This window comes from Schistocerca nitens, chromosome 5, assembly GCF_023898315.1.
Source record: "Schistocerca nitens isolate TAMUIC-IGC-003100 chromosome 5, iqSchNite1.1, whole genome shotgun sequence".
Taxonomy (NCBI): Eukaryota; Metazoa; Arthropoda; class Insecta; order Orthoptera; family Acrididae; genus Schistocerca; species Schistocerca nitens.
The window spans coordinates 517,207,003-517,234,530 of record NC_064618.1 but is presented as its reverse complement, the minus strand read 5'-3'; the positions used below and the strand labels follow the sequence as shown (position 1 = coordinate 517,234,530).

At 42.9% G+C, this 27,528-nt stretch overlaps 1 protein-coding gene across 1 annotated transcript in view; it reads right to left on the bottom strand.

The window, feature by feature from the left end:
- LOC126259867 (spondin-2-like) overlaps positions 1–27,528 on the bottom strand; it is a 614,486-nt gene that overhangs the window by 99,196 nt on the left and 487,762 nt on the right. Inside the window, exon 4 of the mRNA XM_049956926.1 lies at positions 21,270–21,449. Coding sequence (XP_049812883.1) covers positions 21,270–21,449 — 180 coding nt within the window. The remainder of the gene's footprint in view (positions 1–21,269; positions 21,450–27,528) is intronic.

Here is a 27,528-nt window from a genome sequence, read left to right as displayed (position 1 = left end):
TTTCGGTTATCCCTCCCTAAGGTGAAATCACTAAATATACAATAAGTCATTCCGGGGGTATTGAAGAGAGATACATCGATGAAAGTAATGTCATGTCCCGTTGGAGGAGATGGTGCATATTTTTGAAAGCTCGGGTCTCTACTAAAGTGTGTGGTATGACGTTACGGCGCTCTCCGCTGGATATTAAGGAATTCTGCGAGCAGGAGCAACGCAGCCCCGGTTATCCGGCAAGTTACGACACGGCACCCAAGTTTTGCGCATCTGTAACCTGGAGTCCCAGCGACACTAAATTTGGGGGGTTACTGGAAAAACAAAGTTAAAGCTATGCGGCCTGCCGATAGAATTCTGTGCTTATGTTATACTTGCAAATGGATAGCCTCGTACTGATATCGGAAGTTGTGTGCGAAGCTTAAAGCAATTCGCCGAACTCAGCATTGTTTTTGGTTTATTCTTAACGCTCTCCGAAAAGTGCCATGTAGGCATTTGCCGGTGACGATCAAATATATGTCAGTTCATTGCACGCTCAAGAGAATATTAATTTTTTTGATTGAACAGTTCCAAATATGGGCTGGTCGAAACGGTAAAAGAATACAAATGTATGCAAAATAGGAAATATAATTTTTTACGTTTCACTTTCTGCTGTAAGTATCTGATCACGGAAGGAACAAAACAGCGTTACAAGTAAAAGATCAAGTCAACGGTAATATTATCTTAGAAGTTCCTGCTAGGTTAAATTTGTAAATTGGATAAAAGTTGTATTTCATCTTCTATAAAGTGAGTGCCAATGCCTGTGACTGTAAAACTTTTTTTTTTCATTTTTGTAATAAAAACATTTGTTAGAAGCATAATACTGAGTTATTATTTTGCAGATTAGTAATAAAGCATTATGATATTTTCTCAGTCGCTGGTATTGTGAAGTTTCGTCCCAAGACTGCGCTGTTTGCACCTCTCCACGCTGGAATTTCGCGTGAACGTCACTTTATGTCTGAATAACTATTGCAACTTACATCCATTTATCTCGATATCAGTATCTCTATAAAGGGTAGTTTCAGTCAAGCTGGGACATATATTTATTCTGTCCCCGATTTGATTCAGTACGGGTTTATTATGTATTTAATCTACTCACGTAATCTAATTTTTCTCCCTATAGGGAACATTTTCGTAACTAAAAATGTATACCTTACATTCAGCAGCTTTCTTCTAAACACTGTCATAATTTTTTCATTGCTTGAGAATATTAACGAAACATCTAAAGAAAATAACTGAGTCACTTTAAAGTATTTAATTTAGAATTCAGTCCATACATTCTTTAGGAAAACACTATATCGCGAGTGAAGTACCACAACATATTTTTCTCAGTTTTCAAATGGGTGTTCTGCAATAATCATGTGAATGGCTACTGACGCTCTTCTGTATCGGTTACGTGTGAAAGCATTTACGTGTTCGAAATGCCTGGTGTGGAAATCGCGGCTATTTCGTCTCTTGTAGAACATGGAACATTCCTGGCAAGCCATTTTCGCTTGTTTGCGCTAAGGTGAAGTTTGTGGGAATTTTGCAGTAGCTAGTATACATTTAGGTCTCCAGATGTTATAAGAACAAATTTAAAAAGGGAAAAAAATTGCTTGGCATGAGTCTTGTTGAAGACAATATAAACAAAAAAAGACACTGATTGGCAGCAAATAATTTTTAATCGTAAAAACGATACCATGCATAAAATTGTTGTGGGAGGACGTACCAGCACTGAAGCTTGCAGTACCCACTAATCTTTTGTCAGAAAACGAGAAAGACTTGCAATTATTATCAAATGAGAAGACCAGGCTTTTGGATGTAAGATGTAGTTTACGCATACACAAAATGTGGACGACAAAGTGAACACAGAATAGGAGAAAGTAATATAGAAACGAGCTAAATATTTTATGTGAGCAAGGTACAGTAGAAGAATGGAAATAATTTTCTTATCTGGGAGGTAAAATCACAAAAGGCAGGCCAAAGGAAGCTGGGAGAACCTGCAGAGTGTTTGTGAACGTCCCCAGCTTCATTACTTCCAACGAGCCTTGCCACGTTGGAAGTTAAGGAATACCGCACCCGCACCCATAGGTGACCGTATGAGTGCGCCGTAGGCTTTGGGACAGGCAAGTCACCACAGTGGCGTCCAGTTGAAAGACTTGCACCGGGCTGTTGAGACACACGAGATTATTATTATTATTGCTTCAATTGGAGTTTGATAGATATTGTGGACTACTCGTCTGTAGCTGTATGTTATCCATATTCCTCTTCAGATTTTGAGTAATTTCATCCTATACAGGCGAAGGTTTTCTCAAGGTCCGCAAATGCCTTTAAGGTATCGTGTATTATCTACACTCCTGGAAATTGAAATAAGAACACCGTGAATTCATTGTCCCAGGAAGGGGAAACTTTATTGACACATTCCTGGGGTCAGATACATCACATGATCACACTGACAGAACCACAGGCACATAGACACAGGCAACAGAGCATGCACAATGTCGGCACTAGTACAGTGTATATCCACCTTTCGCTGCAATGCAGGCTGCTATTCTCCCATGGAGGCGATCGTAGAGATGCTGGATGTAGTCCTGTGGAACGGCTTGCCATGCCATTTCCACCTGGCGCCTCAGTTGGACCAGCGTTCGTGCTGGACGTGCAGACCGCGTGAGACGACGCTTCATCCAGTCCCAAACATGCTCAATGGGGGACGGATCCGGAGATCTTGCTGGCCAGGGTAGTTGACTTACACCTTCTAGAGCACGTTGGGTGGCACTGGATACATGCGGACATGCATTGTCCTGTTGGAACAGCAAGTTCCCTTGCCGGTCTAGGAATGGTAGAACGATGGGTTCGATGACGGTTTGGATGTACCGTGCACTATTCAGTGTCCCCTCGACGATCACCAGTGGTGTACGGCCAGTGTAGGAGATCGCTCCCCACACCATGATGCCGGGTGTTGGCCCTGTGTGCCTCGGTCGTATGCAGTCCTGATTGTGGCGCTCACCTGCACGGCGCCAAACACGCATACGACCATCATTGGCACCAAGGCAGAAGCGACTCTCATCGCTGAAGACGACACGTCTCCATTCGTCCCTCCATTCACGCCTGTCGCGACACCACTGGAGGCGGGCTGCACGATGTTGGGGCGTGAGCGGAAGACGGCCTAACGGTGTGCGGGACCGTAGCCCAGCTTCATGGAGACGGTTGCGAATGGTCCTCGCCGATACCCCAGGAGCAACAGTGTCCCTAATTTGCTGGGAAGTGTCGGTGCGGTCCCCTACGGCACTGCGTAGGATCCTACGGTCTTGGCATGCATCCGTGCGTCGCTGCGGTTCGGTCCCAGGTCGACGGGCACGTGCACCTTCCGCCGACCACTGGCGACAACATCGATGTACTGTGGAGACCTCACGCCCCACGTGTTGAGCAATTCGGCGGTACGTCCACCCGGCCTCCCGCATGCCCACTATACGCCCTCGCTCAAAGTCCGTCAACTGCACATACGGTTCACGTCCACGCTGTCGCGGCATGCTACCAGTGTTAAAGACTGCGATGGAGCTCCGTATGCCACGGCAAACTGGCTGACACTGACGGCGGCGGTGCACAAATGCTGCGCAGCTAGCGCCATTCGACGGCCAACACCGCGGTTCCTGGTGTGTCCGCTGTGCCGTGCGTGTGATCATTGCTTGTACAGCCCTCTCGCAGTGTCCGGAGCAAGTATGGTGGGTCTGACACACCGGTGTCAATGTGTTCTTTTTTCCATTTCCAGGAGTGTATATAGCTACTTCCATTACATTCTTGCTCGCAGCCTCAGATTTTCGTTGAACTATCTCTATTTCGACAGGCTTCTTTTTCTCTCTTGCCCATTCTGAGGTTGTTTTACGATTTCTCCACATTTCATTTCCCACAGACCTGTTTTACGGTTTTATATCTCAACTTGGCACTCAGATACTATAATTAAATGAAACAACCAGTTCACTGTTACCAGTCACCGTTTTATTTATTTCCACGACACGTTTCGAAGGTTTAAACCTCCATCATCGGGTGGATTTACATTATTAAGTATTACATTTGTGTGTGTGTTGTGTTACGATTTTTGGAGGAACTTGTGGCACTGCCTAGTGGAGAAACGAGACACTATTTCAGAATATGGTTTAGAATTACTTTTGACGAAAAATTAAACTGATATCTAATGGTAAACATTAAATAAGTAAACTACAGTACCTTTTAATTTTTCGTCAAAATTAATCCTAAACCGTATTCTGAAATAGTGTCTCGTTTCTCCACTAGGCAGTGCCACAAGTTCCTCCAAAAATCGGAACACAACACACACACAAATGTAATACTTACTTTTTCGTCAAAAGTAATCCTAAACCTCCAAAAATCGTAACACAACACACACACACAAATGTAATACTTACTAATGTAAATCCACCCGATGATGGAGGTTTAAACCTTCGAAACGCGTCGTGGAAGTAAATAAAACGGTGACTGGTAGCAGTGAACTTATTGTTTCATTTAATGTCAGTAACAGTCACGGTAAAGCCTAACCTAAAAACTGAGATACTTCTTTCATCATCAGTTTTCTTATTTTGAATCAGTCTTGTTCTTTACGCTACCGATTCAACTGTACTTACAGTGGGCACTTCGGATTTTAAAGATTTCCTTCTCTGATGTGTTCCGCTCCTCTTCCTGGGAACGACTCTCAACAGCTTAACTTACTCCAGTGCTGAAGGACTCAGAGAAGCTCTTTGGTGTTCAATTTCTCCCCGACGTTCCGCTTTTTAGTTTATTCCATTTTCTTAACGTTCTTCTTCTTTAGCAGCATACCGCTCATCATTGGTAATTTAAGTTCTAAGATAATATTTATTCACGTGTGTGCTTTACAGCCACCTATGTTTAACAATGTAAATATTCCGTTGATAGTCTTTCTATCATCCGACATTTTACAACTGTCTTCTCTCGTGAATTTTGAGTAAGGTACCAGTCGAACACCAGAAACATTTCTTCAAATGGTTCTAATGGCTCTGAGCACTATGGGACTTAACATCTGTGGCCATCAGTCCCCTAGAACTTAGAACTACTTAAACCTAACTAACCTAAGGACATCACACACATCCATGCCCGAGGCAGGATTCGAACCTGCGACCGTAGCGGTCACGCGGTTCCAGACTGAAGCGCCTAGAACCGCACGGCCACACCGGCCGGCAGAAACTTTTCTTCCCTCTATTAATTTTTTCATTGACCGTCACCTGATAAATCGACATTCTATCATCATTACGCATAATTCGTCAAAGGCTAAGCCATACTATCCACCTCTGTTGTAATTTTGCATCTTCCTTTCTGTATTAAAGTTGCTAATTTTCCACTATACGATTCCGAGAAACATAGCCGCATTTGACCTCGCGATGATCCTATCTCGAGAATTCTGCTCTTGTAGTTTCTAACAGGAAATTGACGTACATTTGAGATCCTTTACTCAGGAGGAGGTTGTCATCAGAAATATTAGGAGAGTACGTGCCCTGCAGTTACACTTTTCCTGTCTTTATTTCAATAGTCTCTTTGCCTTCTGCAGACCAAAGCCGATAATCACTGCAGAGCCCTCCACCTCTACGGGAAGCTTCTTAGCTCAACGTGCCCTTATCTCTGTCCGCTCCTCCGCATTCTTTTGAGAAAGGTTTGGTAGGAATGAGTGTGACTCCTGCTACTGGAAGTTTTCAGTTGCTCTAGTATAAGACCTACATTACTCGTTAGTAAAATTGGCTTTACCTCAGAAATGAATGACCATAAAGTTAAATATGAAAGCAAGTTACAAACGCATGTTCTTTGAAACTTTTTTAGTTCCGTAGTAGTTAAGTCCGAAACATATAATTTATATAGTGCAAAAAAAAATGAAATTACTTGCATTAATTGAATAAATATTTTTACTGTTCCATAAATTAATCTGATAATTCTCAGCAGGAAGCTATGTTCATTACATCAAATAACCTGAAAATTATCTCATTCCACGTCATTACGACATGTTGTACAAATCAGCATTGGAAGGCGTAAATAACTAGACTGGATTTTCAAATAGTAGCTGTGACCGCAATCAAACACGCGACCTCTGCGTTTGTGGTAAAAGGAGTCTAACCACTGGACAGTGGCTGCAGTTGACTGATTTAATGCTGCACGGCAAGAAGGGTTTTGTTGGAAAATTTCGATTCTTACAAACTCTATTATCTAAAATAAGGTTTTGAATGGACTGGTGAATTCTCAGAATCTAGTTTCGAATCATTGTAACCTTCGCATAATTTGAACGAAATGACTGATTCATTAACGTATTACCCAGGCCATTATGCAAACGTGTTTCCAGAAGCACCGAGCCTAACTGTATGAATAGTGGCAAACAACTGTAGATACGATACGATACGAAAGGAAATATGCTGCCTAGCCGTGTGAGGGAGACAGATTACACGAAAATTTAAAGAAGACGCGATGGTAAATTCAGACGTCTGGGATTCAAACCGTGTTTGGCCGCAGTATTTTTTCTGGCATTTATCGCTTCTTCCACCTCCGGAAATGATTTCATAGTGTGGAAAATACCTTGCTATATAGCGGCTCAGAATCAACATTAAACTGTAGGCTCCATTATAACTGATTTGTAAGTGAAATCGGTGGTTTGGAGGAAGGCAACAGGATACCAGCTCTTATTGGACAATTTCGAGTAGGGGACCGTGATTGGCAACTCAACCTTCCGGTTGATGACAGCTTTTTTTAATTCTCTGTTACAAATTGCTGTGTTGATGTGAGACGAAATTAAAATGAGAAATCGGGTATTTTATATTGACGTTTAGTTCTAACATGTTAGTTAATGGCAGAGTAACCACGTCTTTTACTTCATCCGCTGGGCTCTAATAATTGCCTGCTTCCGCGTTATTTGTAAGCAGTATTACCCATTAAACACAATATGTCCATAAACAGCACTCGTCTAAAGGCATGAAACATTCGCACATGCACACGGCAGAGCATTAGCTCGTTTTGTGAGCGCAGAAGAGAACAAAAGAGAGGAGTTCGTGAAAACTGCTAGTCGGCCTTAAAAACGCCAACAAAAGGACGGACAGGACGATGGAGCTGCGGGCGCGCACGGAGTCATCGATATAATACTCAGCTTACTCTGACATCGGAAAAGCTCACGGACTGCTGTCAAAGGTGCCTTTGTGAGAGGAATTGCGAATTTGTACGAATGGGATGCCGGCCCAGTTTTTGTGAGAGGATTAGCGAATTTGTACTAGAATCCAAGTTCAATGAAAGACTGGAACGCTCTTGTGACAAACCAGGGAAAAAGGACGTACGATCTGAAACGATCGAGAATGTTCACTGCCCACACTGTCGCGAGGAGAGAGATATTGTGCCTCCAATCTTTTTGGTCAATATTCGTAAAAAGGTTATCCGCTTACTTCATTTTCAAATTGCAACATGTTTCTATTGATGACCTCGCGTACTCTATTAAACATCATGCTGTAAGTTTTCTATACAACTTTAAAAAACAGCGGAGAACAAAACTTCACAGTTTCACCCTGACGGAACGAGGACAGTCCCTAAGAGGACTCTTATATCTGACGAACGAAGCGGCTCACAACACACGGTGGCTAGAAACTACTACATTAAGATCAAGAGATAAGGACATACTTCGAAACATGTTGCAGTCTTAAAATACAAGAAGCAACGTCACCAAGAATTGTGCCGGCCGGAGTGGCCTAGCGGTTCTAGGAGCTACAGTCTGGAACCGCGCGACCGCTACGGTCGCAGGTTCGAATCCGGCTTCGGGCATGGATGTGTGTGATGTCCTTAGGTTAGTTAGGTTTAAGTAGTTATAAGTTCTAGGCGACTGATGACCTCAGCAGTTAAGTCCCATAGTGCTCAGAGCCATTTGAACCATTTTGAACCAAGAATTGTGAGTAGCAGCGATATGTAAAAAAAAAGTTTTTATATTTTAACGAGCAAATAACAGTCAATAGCTCTAAACATTCCCGTTGCTTAATCAATTTTCTTTACATATGTGTGTTTGTTAATGAGTTTCTTACGACAATGACCAACGCCTGGAACTATAGTGATGATATTGCACTCGAATGTCGTAAAATACATTCATCAAACATTACTAAGAAAAATCGGAGCTTAGCGTCTCACTGACGACAGTATGATTATAAACGGATGCCCAGGTAGGGAAAGATGTGGAAAGAAGCTGAAAACACGCAAATGAGATGAAAGTTAATTAACTTTAATCAGTAGTGACTGCATGAGTATAGATGACTGCATATATGCGACAAGTCTTATCGTTAATATTGTCTGTGAGGTCATTAATACACAACATGTACAACAAAGGACCAAAAACACTTCTTTGCGGCACATCTGAAGCTATTTCTACATCTGTCGACGATTCTCGTTCCCAGTTAGCGTGCTGCATGCTCCCTGCCAAGGAAACCCCAGTCAAGTCACAAATTTCGCTTGATACCTCGTGTGATCGTGTTTTCGATAGCAATGCGTACGTATGGTGCTGGGGCAAATACTCTTCTACAGTCAAAAAATACTGCATCCACCTGACTTCCTCGATCCATGGCTCTCATGATGTCATTCGACAAATGTGTGTGCTTGGCTTCGCATGACCGATGGTTCCAATGGGGTGTATCGGTCCTTGTTGTTAATGCTGTATTTTAATGACCTATCAGACAATATTAACTGCAATTTCACACCTTTCCCAAATAATGCAGTTATGTACACTGGAGTGCAAATCTTAAGGACCCAAGTAGATTTCGCATGATGTCCCCCTGCCGAATAATGGAGCTCGATGAAACGAGGACCATACGTAGAAAGATCTGCTGCTGTACAGTACAGAAGATAAATAAACCAAGTATGCAATGAAACGAACAGAAATGGCGGTCTTATTCGAAGACAATACTTACACTGAAGTTACAGCTATCATGATGATCACATGGACATTACAAAAGGGGAGACATGGTTCTTAGTAGAACGTGTGATCACCAAAGACGGCAATGCATATTCTGCAAAATTCTCTCATGCAGGCCACACGGTTGGTAAGGACCACTTGTGGTATATGGTTCCGTTCCTCCACCGGTCCTCCACCGGCTGACAATTGCTAGATGGTCGCTGAAGCTTCTGGACATGCTGCAATTCGGCTCCCCAACACATCCCACAAGTCCTCGATGGGATTTAGGTCGGGGGAACGGACAGCCTAGTCCATTCGCCAAATATCATCTCGTCCCAAAATCTTCGGCACCTGTGCCGTTCGATGCGATCGCGCATTATCATCCACAAAAATGAACTCAGGACCGAATGCACTCCTGAAAATACGCCTGGGGAAGTAGGGCAATGTCGTCGTAGTACCTGGACTACCGAAACCATCATATTCGACAACGCTGGGGGTGCCCTCATAAGGCGAGAGATGGGATCGCGAAATGCACACATGTACACTGTCGAGCATGATTGTTCTAGTGGCGCAGGTCACACGATGTGGCGAGGCAAAATGTTTCACTGATATAGCGACCTCCACATTTACGAACGCGGTACGCTAACCGTCAACGTTATTTTGACACTGTACTCCTTCCCCACGTGCGTCTTTTCAATGGTGCATTTGGTCCTGGGTTCATTTCTTGCGGATGATAATGCGCGACCGCATCCAACAGCACAGGTGGAGAAGCTCTTGAAACGAGATGATATTCGGTGAATGGACTGGCCTATCCGTTTCTCCGACTTTAATCCCACCGACTTGTGGGCTTCTTTGAGGAGATGCACTGCACTATGTGCAGAAGCACCAACGACGATCTTTCAGTTGTCAGCCCCACTGGTGGAGGAATGGAACGCACTACCGCAACTAGTCTTTACCAACGGTGTGATGCGCGGGGTGACCGCGCGGTTTCAGGCGCCATGTCACGGACTGCGCTGCTTCTCCCGCCGGAGGTTCGAGTCCTCCCTCGGGCGTGGGAGTGTGTGTTGTTCTTAGCATAAGTTAGTTTAAGTAGTGTGTAAGTCTATGGACCGATGACCTCTGCAGTTTGGGCCCTTAGGAATTCAGACACATTTAAACCAACCGTGTGGGGCAGCATGGCAACTCGTTGCACAACATGCACTGCCGTCTGCGGTGATCACACATTCTATTAAGAACCATGTCCCGCCTTGTTTAGTGGACAGGGTGTTGTGTGATGTCCTTAGGTTAGTTAGGTTTAAGTAGTCCTAAGTTCTAGGGGACTGATGACCATAGATGTTAAGTCCCATAGTTCTCAGAGCCATTTGAACCATTTTTTAGTGGCCAGGGGTCCATTATAAATTGCGGTGCCTTGTAATTATTGTATTTGAATAAAAGTGTCATTTCTGTTCGTCTCATTGCGTATTTCTTTCAGTTACGTTTTGTACTATACAGTAGAAGTTCTTTCTTTGTATGGTCCAAGTTTCATCGAGCTGTACTACTTGGCTGTGACACATCATGCGAAAGTTATTTTCGCCATTAAGTTTCGCACACCAGTGCATAATAACACTCATTCTCAAAAGAAATGTGCACGTATTTGACCTAACTTTGATGAGATTTCAAAGTGCTGCAGTTGCTGGCAACTTGCTTTAAATGTACAGTAACGCAAAATTATTCGTTTCACAAAACGAAAAAAAACTTAGTGTCCGATGACTACAGAATCAATGATTGACGACTGGAATCAGTAACTCACACAAATATCTGACAATGAGTGTAAAAATTTAAGACACGAGGGAGTCAGAGACATTGGCTGCGAGTGGGTATTGATGGGAAAGTTTAAAGTTTGTGCTGGACCAGGATTCGAACCCGGTTCTTCTGCTTATTAGGCTGATGCTCTGACACTAAGCTATCTGGACACAGTGGTCATCCCAACTGGACGGACTGGCCTAGCACGCCTTCCGTAAGATCCAAATTCTCAACTAATCCACACACTACTTATGTTATAGATAAACAATTAAGGCGAGGACGGCCAGTGGCCTCTTCAGTGCGGATGAACACCAGCTTCAAACTCGTATGGGAATCGGCGAAATGCCGCAAGTAGTGACGATAATGGGGAAGAGACACTGCATTATTAGTGTGTGCATAAGTTGAGAATTTGCAAATGACGGGAGGCGTGCTGTGGTAGTCTGTGCAGTTGCACTGACCACTGTATCCGGATGCCTCAGTGGTTAGCGCATCTGCTTAGTTTGCAGGAAAACTGGTTCGAATCCCGGTCCGGTACAAATTTTCAACTTTCCCCATTGGTTTAAATCAATGTCCACTCACAGCCCACGTTTGTAAATCCCTTGTGTCTTAATTCATTCACATGTCCGAAAGAACAGACACTTTATATAGGTATAGTGTAACAATTTGTTGGAAATGAAAATAAATAATGACACAGGCTCAGTCCAAGGTAAGGCAGGTGGCGGACTTCGATTCATTTACTGGATACTGGAAAAATATTGTCGATCTCCAAAGGAGACTGCTTACAAATCACTTGTGTGTCCCGTCTTACGATAATGCTCAGCTGTGATCGAGAGGTTCTAGGCGCTTCAGTCCGGAACCAAGCGGCTGCTACGGTCGCAGGTTCGAATCCTGCCTCGGGCATGGATGTGTGTGATGTCCTTAGGTTAGTTAGGTTTAAGTAGTTCTAAGTTCTAGGGTACTGATGACCTCCCATAGTGCTTAGAGCCATTTGAACCATTTGATACTGCTCAAGTGTGTAAATCTCATGCCAAATTGGGCTAACAAATGAATGTGGCACAAACGGTCTAGCATTTGTTTCACTCACAGGGAAGTATCACTGAACTGTTGAAAAACCTGAATTTGTAGGCTCTTACAAATAGACGCAAGTTATTACTAAATTTCATGAACCAGTATTAAACAAAAAAGGTAGAGGTACGTTGGTGAGCTAAAATGTTAGATAATACGAAGTGTGAGGTCATGCACACGAGTGCTAAAAGGAATCCGTCAGATTTCAATTACACGATAAAGCACTCAAATGTAAAGGTCAATTCAACTCAATGCCTAGTGATAATAGTTACGAACAACTTAAATTGTAACGATCACATAAATAATGTTGTGGGAACGCGGTTTATCGGCAGAACACTTAGAAAATGCAACAGGTCTAATAAAGGGGCCGTTTACACTACTTTTATGTGCCCTCTTCTGGAGTATTGCTGTGCATTGTGGAATCAGCATCAGTTCTGATTGACAGAGGACATGGAAAAAGTTCAAAGAAAGGCAGCTCGTTTTGTGAGATAGGGGAGTGAATGTCACGGATAAGATACGCGAGATGGAGTGACAACCACTAAAATGCAGGCATTTTTCGATGATGCCAGAAGTTTTCGCAAAATTTGAATCACCGATTTTCTCCTCCGAATTCCAAAATATTTTGCTAATGCCCACCTACATAGGGAGAAACGATCGTCGTAATAAAATACTAGAAATCAAAGTTCGCACCAAATGATTCAAGTGCTCGTTCTTCCTGAGCGCTGTTCCAGAGCGGAACGGTAGAGAAGTAATTAAGTGTCACGCCGTTAATTGCCAACCACAGAGTAGTCATGTAATCTTGTAGATGTTATCATCTATATGCGTATCAATCCCGTAGTGATAGCGAAGACGAGATTATACCAATTACTGAACGACTTAGATACCTAAGTAAAGTGTAGCTACTGACGGAGGTCCAGTGAGGGGTGTAGTTATCGTATGACAGCGAAAATTTGTAGATATGCTAATGCGTTAATGCGGAACCGATTTATCGGAAAACAATTAGTTTCAGGTTTGGCCATCAGATGCAAATCTGGTTCTATGAATGCAAGAAAGACGTATAGATATGTTTCTGTATGTAATGGATTACGAACGGGACGTGGGCTGAAGGGGTCAAACAAGTGGGAAAGGCATGATGTTGATTTTATCATTAACCTCCGCTTACACACTTTGTTCAGCATGAGTACCGGAGATGTCAGCGAGATACTGCATCCGTAAAACGACGTAATCAATAATTGTTCGTAGAGTTCCGGCCGAACTGTACAAAGTGTTACTGAATACTGGCCTTCATATGAGGTAGAGACCGAACGTGTCCCAGATAAACGCGTTCTTTTAGATATATCAAGAGCCAAAAGTCGCAAGGATTATCACGTGATCTTGGAGACCATACATCCGGTATACCTCTTAACCCTAGCATTACCAACGGGGGGGCCTCGTAGGCCCACTGACTCAGTTTTTCTATGTTGTATCCACACCCTTTGATATATGAACTTGAAAGCAAAGGTAATTGTTCGTTATTGAATGTACTATTGAGTCATTACAGAATTTCGGAATAAAAATGTAATTAAAATTCATTTACTTGATTTAATTCTCTGTGGGCCTTAGAAGCCCACCCGTTGGTAATAGCAAGGAAAGATTTACGAGGTTGAGTCTCTCGTTTCAAATTCTTACCATGAAACGAATTTTGGCATTGTTGCCTTCAGACATATTATTATGAAGCGGACCATTGTTATTTTCAGTGTTTCTGCTGCTGTTGAACCAGCAACATGAGTAGACATCGTTTACGTGATAGTTCCATTGAAAGAGTGCTAGAAGAAGTTTTGAACGAATCAGATTTAGAGGAAAGTGAAGTGGATGATGATGTGGAAGAAATTAGAACTGATTCATCGTCTGAGAATGAAGATGAGGTTGAAGCCAATCCACCAGATGATAATGATACGGAATGTGATAAATTCATTGCAAAAAGTGGACGAGAGTATATTACGAAGCCATCTCGACAATATCGGCGTTCTGTACAAAATATAGTGCGAGAAAGAATGGGGCTAGGACAACAAGGAAGAATTGCGTCTCCGAAAGAGGCTATAGAGCTCTTTTTTACACCTCAAATTATGAATCTAATAAAACTACACTCAAATGAAGAGGCTTCTCGACTAGGTATTCAGCACACAGATGAAGATGAGTTATTTTGTTATATAGGACTCTTGCTAATCATGGGTTCAAATCATGACAATAAGATACCTGTCCAAGATTTATGGTCTATGCTTCAGGGCCGACAAGTGTACTATGGATCAATGAGTCGGACCCGATTTTTCGAATTGACTAAAATATTGAGGTTTGATGATAAGAACACAAGAGAAATTCGTCGCCAGACTGACAAGTTTGCTCCAATGAGGGAAATTTTTGAAAGCTTCAATTCTTCACTTCCATTGTATTTCATTCCTGGTCTACATACAACAGTGGATGAGATGTTGTCTTTGTTCCGTGGTCGCTGTCCATTCAAGGTGTTTCTAAAAGAAAAACCTGGAAAATACGGCATTCTAATTCGAATGCTGTCTGATTCTGAGACTAGATATGTGATCAGCATGGACATCTATACAGGCAAGTCAGGAAATACACAGCATTCAAATGGACCGATGGAAATTGTAAAGAGACTAATAAAACCTACTGAAAAATCAGGCCGTAATGTTACCACAGATCGGTACTATACTTCAGTGGAGCTTGCTGAGACTCTATGGAATGATTTTCACCTCACACTTGTTGGCACCCTACAGTCTAACAGACGACACATACCTGAAGAGCTGAAGACTACAACTGGCCGCAGTTTACACTCTTCCATCTTTGCTTATACTGACCCTCAGACACAGAGGCCACCAGTTACTCTTGCATCAACGCTAGTCCGCGAGAAGCCAAAACGACTGCTGTTGATGCTTTCAACTTATCACTCAGAAGGAGTGTTGAATGAAGACTCAAAAAAGACTAACATAAATCTTTTTTATAATTCTACAAAGGGAGGCGTGGACACCATAGACCAGATGGCAAGACACTACAGCACAAAGAGAGGAACAAGAAGATGGCCTTTGTCCCTCTTCTACACACTCATTGACATAGCAGCAATAAATGCATATTCACTCTTCCTCCTCAACTTTCCGAAATGGAAAAAGAATTTGCTAAACCGCAGAAGAGTTTTTATCACTAACTTAGGTCTCGAACTAATAAGATCTCAAGTAGATAAACGGGCACAAAATTTGTATGGACTTCAGAAGCCAGTAATAATGGCAATGGAAAGCATCACACAACGGAAGCTCAGCTGCTCTGTAGAACCATCATCCTCAACAGCAGAACCAGGAACACGTGGACGGTGCCACCTATGCTGCCAAGAAGCTGCATCTAAAAAGATCAAGTACAACAAGCTGGGAAAGTCAACTGTTACCTGCTCTCAGTGCCACAAACACGTCTGTGGGAAATACTGCAGGAAGACAGTGTTGTGTGAAAAATGCGTTGCAGAATGAGACAGTAAATTTTGTTTGCTTCATGTAGTGTATCGAATTAAAAAAGTCGTTTTTATAAGAAAACACTATTTTGAAACATTATTCCAAAAAATATATAAACTGAATCTCGTGATTTGTTCATTTTATTCCTATTATAATAACATCTTTTATTATCCAGTATACAAAAACAATGTCTAAGCATTTTGAATTGTTATTAGAGGTATCAGAAGTAAATAAACTTGATTTATGATAAAATAAATTGTGGTATTCTTTATGGGCCTTTGAGGCCCCCCCGTTGGTATTACATGTAACAAAAAATACGTTGGTAATGCTAGGGTTAATATAACATGTTCGTGGAAGATTGCAAAAATGGTTCAAATGGCTCTAAGCACTTAGAACTACTAAAACCTAACTAACCTAAGGACATCGCACACATCCATGCCCGAGGCAGGATTCGAATCTGCGACCGTAGCAGCAGCGCAGTTCCGGACTGAAGTGCCTAGAACCGCTCGGCCGGAAGGTTGCATTAAGCAGATCTTTCACTGGGCGAACGACCCGAGGTGTTGCTGCATCTTGCATGAAAACAATGGTTTCCACACAGTTGATTCCAAAGGAGGTATCACATTATGCACAAGGGCGTCTCGATAGCGTCCAGACGTCACGATACACCTGATAAGCCCTCTGGGTGTATTTTCTTTGAAGAATAACGGATCGAGAACAAAGGTGCTTCTGAATCCACACCACACAGTGACATACGGCCACTGCAGTGGGTCTTCGTGCGCAACACGCGATTTAGCAGTACCACAAATTCCGTAGCTCTGTGTGTTAACTGCACCCTATAGCGTACAAAGTGCCTCGTCACTCCATAGAATATTGCCCGGTATAACGGTACTATGCGGGCAGGCGTGTCAATTAGCATCATATTAATTAAAATCGGGGATAAATAGACTTTATTTTGGAAGAATTAAAAAGGGGAAAGTAATACGAAACTTTAATAACTGCACAGTATTACTAAGAAGCAATATAATGAAAAGTAATAAAAAGCAAAGTAGCAAAGACCAAGTGGGACAGAAAGATATAGGGGCGCGTTTGTTTTTTAATACATATAAAAAAAACATGTAACACATTATTGAGCTCTCTACCTTCAGTTACCGCGATCGGGCTAGTCGATGAAAAAGTGGTACGCGACTGCGAAATTCGTTAAGGAGATTATTTAAAGACTCTTCATGCACGTTTAAAATACATTACGTGTGACGAAGTGATCAGAGACGTTTATTGTCGGGTGAAGTGAAAATGATTCCGACAACATAATTCGAACTTTGTGTTAGCTGGGAAAAATACTCTTGGAAAACTATTATGGTTGCGGAACCCACGAAAGTTGTACGCAACGGAAGGCTAAGTTTACGTAATTCTGCATTTTATAAAATCGTGAAACGCGTGTGCGCGGAACATTAAGAGAGTCTTATCCTTGGACGGTTGCGGGGGTAACTGATACAAACAACGCTCCAGCATAAAAATGGTTCGCTTATTAACTACCAGATATTAGTTGGCGGGGATGTAAAATACTAAAAACAGTGTATACACAGTTAAATTGATCCCTGCGTGTGAAAGACAATCACATCGAACATTTTGAGAGCGAAGAATAGACATTTAAGTGCCGAGTTGAGAGTATGGGAGCCTTTATATTTTATGAAGTAACAGCTTTTTCATGAGATGAGAAAACATTTTATTTTCCAAGCACAGGTCAAAAACTAACAAAAATAAATAACTCGTAACCAAGCCGACTACGGCAAAGATAAATATCTATCAGCTGCAGCTTTCACCCGCTGTTTTTGGCGCAGTGGATAAATGACGTCGCCACATCAGCCCCCCTCCTTTTGACACCGGGTGCACCAGGTATGTGGGGAAACTTGCACTTGATTTTTCTACCAGCTCTCGTGAAAACATCTGGTGCAGGCAATGGCTGCTCCTGTTCTGCACTTGCTGCTTCGTTGTCCTCTTCTGAAACCGAGGGCTCGGCGAGACTATCTGCTGTTTCTTTGGCCTCCACGTTTGAGGGTGATTTTGCAGACCGAGGAAGGAGTGTACCCTCTTCGGTGTAAGCAGGTTTAAGCCGCTCAATTGAGACTGTCTCTTCTTTACCATCCTTATCGATTTTGAAGCTGTGGCTTCCTCTTGTGATTACCCTGTATGGTCCACAGTAAGGCGAAACAAGCGGCGGGCGCACCGTATCATCCCTAAGCCACACGTGGGACGTTGTGGTGCGTAGGTGGTTGCACCCGCACAGTAGTAAAAGTTCATTGAAAAGTTGGCTTTCAAACTGCCTTCCGCGATCTGTTGTTATGTTTTGTGGAACGCCAAACCTGGAGAACCATGAATGCAACAGTGCTTTTGCAACTGACTCCGCAGAAATGTCTTGTATTACAACTACTTCTGGCCACCTGGTAAAACGATCAATGATTGTGAGCAAATAGCGTTGTTCTGAAGAGCATGATAGCGGGCCCACAATGTCCACATGTATATGTGAAAATCTTGCAGATGGCGTCGGGAAGTCAGCAATAGGTGCAAAGACATGTCTGCTGATTTTATTACGCTGGCATGTTAGGCAAGCACGCGCCCATGCACGACAATCTTTTTGTATTCCAGGCCACACTACTTTGGAGGAAACTAACTTGGCTGTAGCTCGTACTCCTGGATGTGATAGGTTATGTAGTGCACTATAAATCTCGCGACGATATTGTTCTGGTATGTAAGGTCGCTCCTTTCCTTTTGCTACATCACACCAAATTCCGTCTGGAACATTTGGGACAGACACACGTCTGAGCTGCAGCGCAGTTCTCTGTTCCTCTATTAGACGGTGCAAGAAAGGATCTTCTCGTTGTTTAGACGCTAACTCGGTCCAACGAACTGAATTTAAACTGGCACAATTCCTAGGCAGGCAATCTGCGACCAGGTTGTCTTTTCCTGAAATGTGACGCACGTCAGTTGTGAACTGTGCAATGTACTCGACTTGCCTGCTCTGACGTGGTGAATTGATCTCTGTGTCTCGTTGAAATATAGCTACTAACGGCTTGTGATCGGTAAAAATTGCAAAGTGCCTCCCTTCGACAGACGTGCAAAAATGCTTTATGATAAATATCCATCAGCTGCAGCTTTCACCCGCTGTTTTTGGCGCAGTGGATAAATGACGTCGCCACAAGAGCCTGGGTCGTGTCGATATTTGGACATTATATGACACGCGTTATTCAGAACATGATATCGACCATTCCCATACTGAAAAGAAGGATAGGATCATCACCTCCAATCCCGATTCATATTTCATATTTAGTTAGTGAAAAGAAAAGTGTTAATAAACAAACTGCATTTCAATTTTATCCAAAATTTTGGCTTCATTACGTAGTCTTGACTACATGATAAACAATATCTGTGGAAGTTGTATACAACGTATCGTCATAATATTTAGCCAACCAATATTGTGGGACACCAAAAAATGTAAATGCATGAAATTGTTCTTACAGCGGATGTATAATGTGCGAGTACGACGAACTATATTGAGAAACTGAACATCCATTACGTACTTGCATGTTTATCTGCGAAAATGGTCCTTGTCGGTACATCAGCATAGAGTTCGAATAGAATCGCTGGAACATTGCAAACCATTCAGATTAATCGAACATCATAATGCTGGTATCATTGCAAACCATTCAGATTAATCGAACAGCATAATGCTGGTATCACCAGGATGTGTTCTTTCCCCTCACCCCCGTGGCAGTAATTGAATTAAGGGTCAGACGGGAATAACATTTGAATCAATTGACGACCATTGAGCTAGCGTCACGAATTTTGAAACTTCCTCTGCCATGTATGAAGGCGAGTGACACCACGAGTGCTAACGTCGATCGAGGGGTGTCGTCGTAATCGTATTGAATGACATTGAGCGGTCACACCGGCCACATGCATTGAATTTTGATCCGTGCCTGAAACCGAAGAATAAACTCAAAATGCAACTGCGGATCATGAGCTTTCAGTTGCTGTACCGTCTGGATCTTGTACGGATGCCACTGTAAAATAAACAGCAAAACTTTCTGTACTGTTTACCGTGGGACTGACAATTCCTGTGTTTCTGCAAAAGCACTAGTACTACCTAGGCACATGGTAGATAATCAGTTACAGTAACAGCAAGCTTGTCAATAACTTCCACTGGGGAAGGGCGCCTTCCTCTTCCGGATGCCACACCAAAGTCACCCGTGTTACCGAATTTCTTTATCATCTTTATTAAACCATTTACTGACATCGAGCCTATCCTCAAACTTTCAATGCGGAACTGTAATTACTGCTGTTCACATAAAACAGTTTCACTGAGAGCGCACTATTCCCTCACGTTGTGGCTTGTCGAATGACACTGTGGATGTAATACCGCCATACAAACAGGGTACAGCGCCAGATTTTCCCCTGGTGGCCAATACTGAAAGTAATTTTTTTTTCCAGCGTGGATTGGTTCCACGTTAGCGTATCTACCAAGTTTCGCCGCCATACGATAATTACAGCCCATGATGCACATCTGTGAGTAGCTGCACTTTAATTATAACCACCCCGTATTTACAGTCATTCTATCCACGATCCGTACGCAGCTGGAACGGGAAGAAAGCACAGCATGTGGTACCACGCTACGTACCTTATGCTTGACGGTTGTTGGCAGAATATGTATGCTGATGTGCGTTGAGAAGCCGAAACATTATGACCACTGCGCGCCACGACGTTGGATGCCACTTTTTCGCGCTGCGAGCACGTGACGCGATAACAAAAGTATAAAAGCGGAGCAGACACAGACGTGGGAAATATGGACTGCAAATGGGAAAATACGTTGAGAAGAGCGACTTTGGCTAAAAGCAGATTATTATTACGCAGAGCCTGAGCACGAGTTTCTAGAAAACGGCGAAGCTGGTCGAGTGTTCACGAGCTACTGTCGTGAGCACCTACGGAAAGAGGTAGGACAATGAGACTACCACTAGGCGCTAAATGGTTGGAAATGAAAGATTCTTCACAGAACTTGGTTTCGGAGGCTTGTCTGCTCTGTAAAGTACGATAGATGTTGATCTGTGGCATATTTGCCGAAATATTACAATGCTGGTGCACACACAAGTTTTTCGGATCACACTGTTCACCGTACATTGTTGAACATGGAGCTTCGCAGCAGACCACCGCTACGTGTTCATATGTTGACCCAACGGCATCCTCAATTAGGACTGCAGTGGGCACAGGGCCGTCGGGATTCGAACTCGATCAATGGGAACCTGTCGGCTCTTCGGGTGAATCACATTTTTACAACAGTAGGTCGATGGTCGTCTCCACAAACGCAGACATCGAGGTGAACGGCGGCTCGAAACGTGCAACGAGCCACGGAAGAAAGCTGGTTGGAGCAGTATTATGCTATGGGAGGCATTCTGCTGCGCTTGCATGGGACCTGTGGTTTCAGTGGAAGACGCACCGACAGCTGCGAACCACCTGCATCCCTTCATGCTAGATATCTTCCCTGACGGGGATGTCATCTTTCAGCACTATGATTGTCCGTGTCTCGGAGCTAGGACCGTGCTACAGTGGTTTGGGAAGCACTATAGTGAACTCACGTTGAGTCTCGCCGACCTAATGCGCCTGATGTAAACCCTCCACCCATGTCGGTCGCTATCGGGCGCCATCACCACGTACACGAATCAGCAATCCGTTTTTTACGCGAATTACATGACCTGTGTGTAGAAATCTAATGCTGCGTACCTCCACAAACCTACCAACAAACTGTCGGATCCCTGATGCGTAGAATCAGTGATGTATTTCGTTCCAGAGACGGACAAACAGGCCATTAATGAGGTGGCTATAGTGTTTTGGCTCATCAGTGTAGATACTAATGGCTGACATGGATGAGGTCATTCTGTTGAAGACAACTCATTACGCCAGATGCAGAGGCAGAGGGAGAGGGAGAGGGAGAGTTAGCTGTGTGGCACACGCACCTTGATGATCTGGAAGGTGGCGATGGGCGGCAGCTCGTCCAGCTGTGGGTAGTAGAAGGAGCCGGCCGGGTGTGCGGGCGCGCGGCTGGTGATGCGGTAGACGGGACCCGGCGGCTCGGTGCGCCAGTTGGGAGCCGTGAACGTGAAGCCGTTGTCCGTGCCCGCGTCCAGCGGGTCCGCCTGCAACACACGGTCCACAACGTCAAGGAAAAAGAATAGTCTACTCTCTTAAAAGGAACAGCAACTGAAAACACAAGAAGGCATCAACAACCACATAACAGGACAATGTTAACTAGCCGTGGGTCACTGCACGAGGGGTACTCACAAAATTTTAAGTTACCAAATCGGAAAAACAAAATTACGTTATCTTCTTGAGGTTGAAGGTCTTCAGTCCTTGTTTGTTGAAAAATAGATTTGTTTCTGCATCATCAGCTGGTCGTAGGTTGTATCCTAGAAATGAACAGCATAGAGACAGAATTGATGACACTTTCTGCAAGACCTGACCATCATTTTACTGGACAATTCTCAGCACGTACAGTGCAAGCTGTTACTAATTTGTTTCACTGATGGGGCTGATAAGTGTTGTACCACCTACTGCACTTCCCTGACCTAAGCCCTCGTGAGTTCAACTCGATTTCTAAACTGAAGGAAACACTTCAGGCATTCGCTTCAGAACTGCTACAAATTCGTCGGGCAGCAGACCACGCCGCTCGAACTGTCAATACAACTGGCACTGCTAAGAGTATCCTACGACTTCCACATCGCTAGCAACGGGTTATACACAATGCTGGTGACTACTTAAGGTCAGTAAAACTTTGAAACACGTATCTATTTTGTACGAGCTGTAAATAAATAATTGCCACTATTAAAGTTCCAACCCTCGTACGACCTACTCAAGGTCGAAGAAATGAACCAAGAACCTAATTTGCCCTGAGAAAAATTTTATACTCATTTGAGAGTTGGTGAAGCTAACGAATGTCAACGCCAAATAAAGGTTGTGATAATTGATAGAGGTATAGCGTAGCCTAATGCTTACGTTCATGCCATATTTAAGATTTTATCATATAAACTAAAACTGCAATGTAATTTCAGAAAACATTTTATATAATGGAGAAGGTTACGATGAGTGTTTTGATGCATATTGGACACATATATCGTACGTAAACTACTAAAAGTGCAATCGGGATTACACTATATAACTTTAACCAAATGTTTAACAACAGTATAGTCAAAAGACGGATATTTTTGTCAACACTACAGTACACAGCTATACTTCTGTGTTTTTCTTTTCTTTTTGTGCCCCAAAAATCTGAACACGGTACGATTCAACCAGCTAACCAAATGGAGACCCACAATGATGCCGCTTTCAAACTCTGTTAGGTGCTCATACTAGTGTGTTGTATCTCCTTGTTCTTCACACTGATCACTCAATATCTGACGCTGTTCAGGCCCCTTACACTAATGCATTCTGGAGGCCATTCTACCTATCACAGACATCTGAAACTCTAATAATTTACACACACGTCGATGGCGTGTACATGCACGATGCTGGAGCAATGTCTAGGGGAAGGAGGGAGTATATTCACTTCCGCCATACGTATTTCAACAAAGGCAAATATCTCGAAACCGGGAGGGGAGGGGGTTAGGTAGTTTTCAAGAAGACTTCCCAGACAGATATGGAAGTCCTAGTACGTGTTTGGGTATCTGTTTCTGTGCTAGTAAGAGACTGAAGTCAATGAGTTGCTCAGGAGGCACCGTGTACGTACTGTATCAGGAGAGCTGGAACAACAGTTTTGACAGAAATAGAAAGACAGTCTGTTTGTATATCTCTTGTTTGTAGAATTTTATTGATTGTCATTGGGACTCCAGTAATACTGCGTAGATCGGGATCTGAAGCAGAGTTTTTCTTCCTGCAGCGGCGGAGCACTGGGTTTTTTCCTCAAGGAGAGGTTTATGAGACGAAGGGAAGTGAAAATTAGAGCGAACGGAAAGGGAAATGGTAATGGGTCCGCCTGAATTCCGGACCAACGTATTGGCGCTCCGCCAGCTCCCCCGTTGAAGATTAACTCGGCGCGCATAATTTAGGTGGCACGTAGTTCTGCCACACATGTGATCATTTGGAAATGTTACGAGCTTACGGAGAACATCTACTTCACTCGGAAGAGTGTCGTGTTACATTACACAGTGGAGAGCCGTAAAAGAGACCCAGCAATTTTGTCGGGAATCTTTAGAAAGTATGGTTCCAGCCTAAAATTTAACCGAATAATATTTTGCTGCACGGTATGTCGTCCGATACGGATTTGTAGCTGCAGTTTTTTATCTGTCTTGTAAAAGAATAATGCAGCTCTCGGGGAACGAACGCTCCCACTGTATCTAATCAGGTTTTACTTACTGTGATCGACCGAAGTGGATTCAAAGGATTTTTCAGAGATGTATTGCCAAGAGAATCTGATACAGATACAGAGCCATACCCCCGGCTCTGAAGTGAATGTCGGTCGTTGGATTCTCGACAGACGAGAATTTTTACAGCGGCCTTCTCTTTACTGCTCTACGGATTTCGCCCTTCGATGTGTTATATTTTAGTGGAATGAATACGTCTTACGAGCTACGACCACATTGCTTGCCTTCTCAGGGAATTCGACTCTTGTTAACGCACTAATAAAAGAAGAGTTGACGTAGAGAAGGTGGCTTTCGTTGTCGTTGTTGTTGTGTGTTCGTCAGAAGACAGGTTTGATGCAGTTCTCCACACTAGTGTATCCTGTGCAAATCTCTTTATGTCCGAATATCTACTGCTATTCAACCTGCTTACTGTATTCATGTTTAGGTCTCCCTCTACAATTTTCACACCGTACACCTCCATTCGTTGCCAAACTGACTAATAGTTGATGCCTGTTGAAGTGTGCTATCAACCGATTCTTATTTTAGTAAAGTTGTGCCAAAAATTTCTTTTTTCCTCGATTCTATTCGGTACCACCTTATTAGTTACTTAACCTACCTGTCAGATTTCCAGAACTTTTCCGTAGCAGTACATTTCAACAGCTTACGTATCGTTCAAGTTTCACTTACGTATAAGGCTACATTCCAGACAAATACCTTCAAAAAAGAATTCGTAACATTCGTATTTATATTAGGTGTTAAAAATACCACTTTTTTAGAAACACTTTTCTAGCTGTTGCCATTCAGCATTTTATACCCTTTTTATTTCGGCTATCGTCAGTCATTTTGCTGCCAAAATACCACAATTCATTTATAAAGTAACAAATGAATTTTAGTATTCTGGCAGCAAAATAACTTAAGTGCCTAATTTCCTAGTCTGTTTGCCTCAACAGCTCCTAATTTAATTTGACTACATTCCATTTCCCTTGTTTTAACTTTGTTGATTTCCATCTTATAACCATTTTCCAAGACTCTACCCATTCCTTTCAACTGATCTTCCAATCCCATTATTATCTCTGATGGAATTACAGTATCGTAAGCAAACCTCTAATGTTTTATTTCTTCTCCCTGAATTTTATCTCTCTTTCCAAACTTCTCCTTGTTCTGCTTTGTTACTTGCTAAATGTTGAGACTGACTAACATCGAGGATAGGCTACCACCCTGTCTGACTCTCTCTCCTCATAAACCGCTTCCATTTCGCGTCCTTCGAGTTTCACAACTGCAGTCTGGTTTTTGCAGAAACTGTAAATAATCTTTTGCTCCCTCTGTTTAACCCTGCCACCAGCAAAATTTCACAGACTGTAATCCAGTGAACACTATCAAAAGATTTCTCTACGTTTCCAAACACTGTAACCTTAGGTTTACCTTTCTTCAATCTATCTTCGAAGATTGTCGTAGGATGAGTATTGCCTCGTGTGTTCCTACATTTCTCTGGTACCCAAACTGAAGTTCCTAGAGGTCGACTTCTACCAGTTTTTCGATTCTTTTCTTAGTAATTCTTATCACTATTTCGCAATAATGATTTATTAAAATAACCGTTAGGTAGTATGCACACTGCAAGTACCTACTTTCTTTGGAATTGGAATTATTACGGACTGTTTCTTTCTCATTCAGTTTAAACATCACGTTCAATAGTTTTGACATGGCTGGTTCTTCCAGGGATCTCAGTAATTTTGAGGGAATGTTGCCTACACCAGGAGCCTTGATCGAGTCATGTCTTGCAGAGCTCTGACAAAATCTTCTCACAGTACCATATCTCCGGTCTCATCTTCATTTACTAGCTCTCCTATAGTTTGGCTCAAAAATCCCTGACTCTTCTGTGGGTTACTACTCGAATAGTCCGCTCTAAGTTTGAAGTATCGGATAAAAATAATTTTTAAAAACCTATAATATTGCTTTCGAGTTCATGGATACTGATTGTCAGCCTAAATGATCGAGTCAAACAGAATGCATGGTTATTAACTGACCTCCGACTTCACGGAACTGTGAAGGGTAACATGCACTAAAAGAAACACACTACGAAGGAGATACGCAAACTGGTCACAGATTGATATTCAGACAGGTAGCGACGGATGATACAAAACTGTAAACTCTAGCGGCCGATGGATGACTGTGTGACGCTGTATCGCAGTTTCACCGCGTGTTTCAGAAGGATAGTAAACAGGGGACATATCGATACCAGTGCATAAAGTCTTTGCGAATTTCATTCCGTGAATGCTTCGCAGGTACGCGCGTTAAGAATAAACGCAAAGTTGGCATATGAGCAAGGACGTGTCGACGCATCACGAACGAGTTATACAAATTGATGACCATGCAGGTATCGACGGAAAACACAAAATCATAAACTTTGGCGGTCGATGGATGAATGTGTTACGCTGCAGCGCAATTTCACCGTGCAGCTGGCAAGAATAACAGGGCATAAAGTCTTCGCGAATTTCGTTCCGTGTACTCAGTTGAACAGCAACTACCCCTCGCAGACAGTCTCGTTAACAATATGCGCAAATGTCAGTATCTGAGAGAGGATGCAGAGTTGATCCCAAAGAAGCCAGCTGGTGTAATTAGCGAATCGCTCGGTAGTTGAGTAGGAGCGATGCCAACCTGTTCGACGATGTTGGCGGGAACGGGTGACCCATGACCAAACACGGCGCCAAGGAAGAAGCAGCCAACCTAGAGAGCCGACAGAACGTGCAATCGTCAAAGAGGCACTCAGAGCCCTGGATTCATTGCTATCATCAATCCGACATGCAACTTACGCTTCAGTGATCACAAGGTCATTAACAGGCGGCTAACAGAAAGCTGGCTGACCTCACGGCCCCCATTGCTCCGATTATCATTGACTTCTGTGCATCAACAAGCCCTTTTGCAGTGGTGTCGGGCACATTCGGCCTGAAATCTCATTCACGTAAGCACGGTAGTAGGGAAAGCGATTGGTCGACTTCGGTTTATTGAGAAAAGTTTAGGAAAGTGTGGTTTATCTGTAAAGGAGAAAGAGTATATAACACTAGTGCGACCCATTCCTGAACAACGTTCTATTGTTTGGGACCCCCTACAGTTCGAATTAAAGTAAGACATCGAAGGAATTCGGAGGCGGACTGGTAGATTTGTTACCTGTAGCTTCGGTCAGCACGACAGTATTACGGAGATGCTTCGTGAAATCAGTTGGGAATTCCTGGAGGGAAGACGACGTTCTTTTCGCGAGGCACTGTTGAAAAAAATTAGAGAAGCAGAGGTTATTCCACACCAGTTGTCGAAAATGTGCGGCTTAAGAGCTGAACGTGTCAACGTGTTCAACGAAAACACAGAAGTACGCAATAAGAATGTGATGCTGATGGTAAAATGTTTCTATTTCCGCCAACGCACATTTCGCTTAACGACCACCAAGGTAATGGAAATTAGGGCTCATACGGAATCACACAGTCAGTCATTTTTCCCTCACTCTATTTGCGAGTAGTACAGGATAGGAAATCAGTATTAGTGCTTGGGGGTACCCTCCACCACGCACCATACTATGACTTGCGGGGTGTGTATGTAGATTTCGGTGTACATGTATCCTTTAAGTTTTTACAGAAGTTGTGTTCCTTCCCAGTATTATGTTTACATTTTACAGATCTTTTTTTGACAACAAAGGGATACTGGTAACTACAAATTACATCAAGCTCGTACATTGCGAAACATTGATCAAAATACTAAGCTTTCCAAAGACGTTTAAGTGTAATTTTCTAGTGCTGACTTCAGATATAAATGTTGGAAATTGGCTACATACTCTGAAAATATTGCGCTTGTAACTTTAATTTCCCAGAGAAATGATTCAACATTCATTATT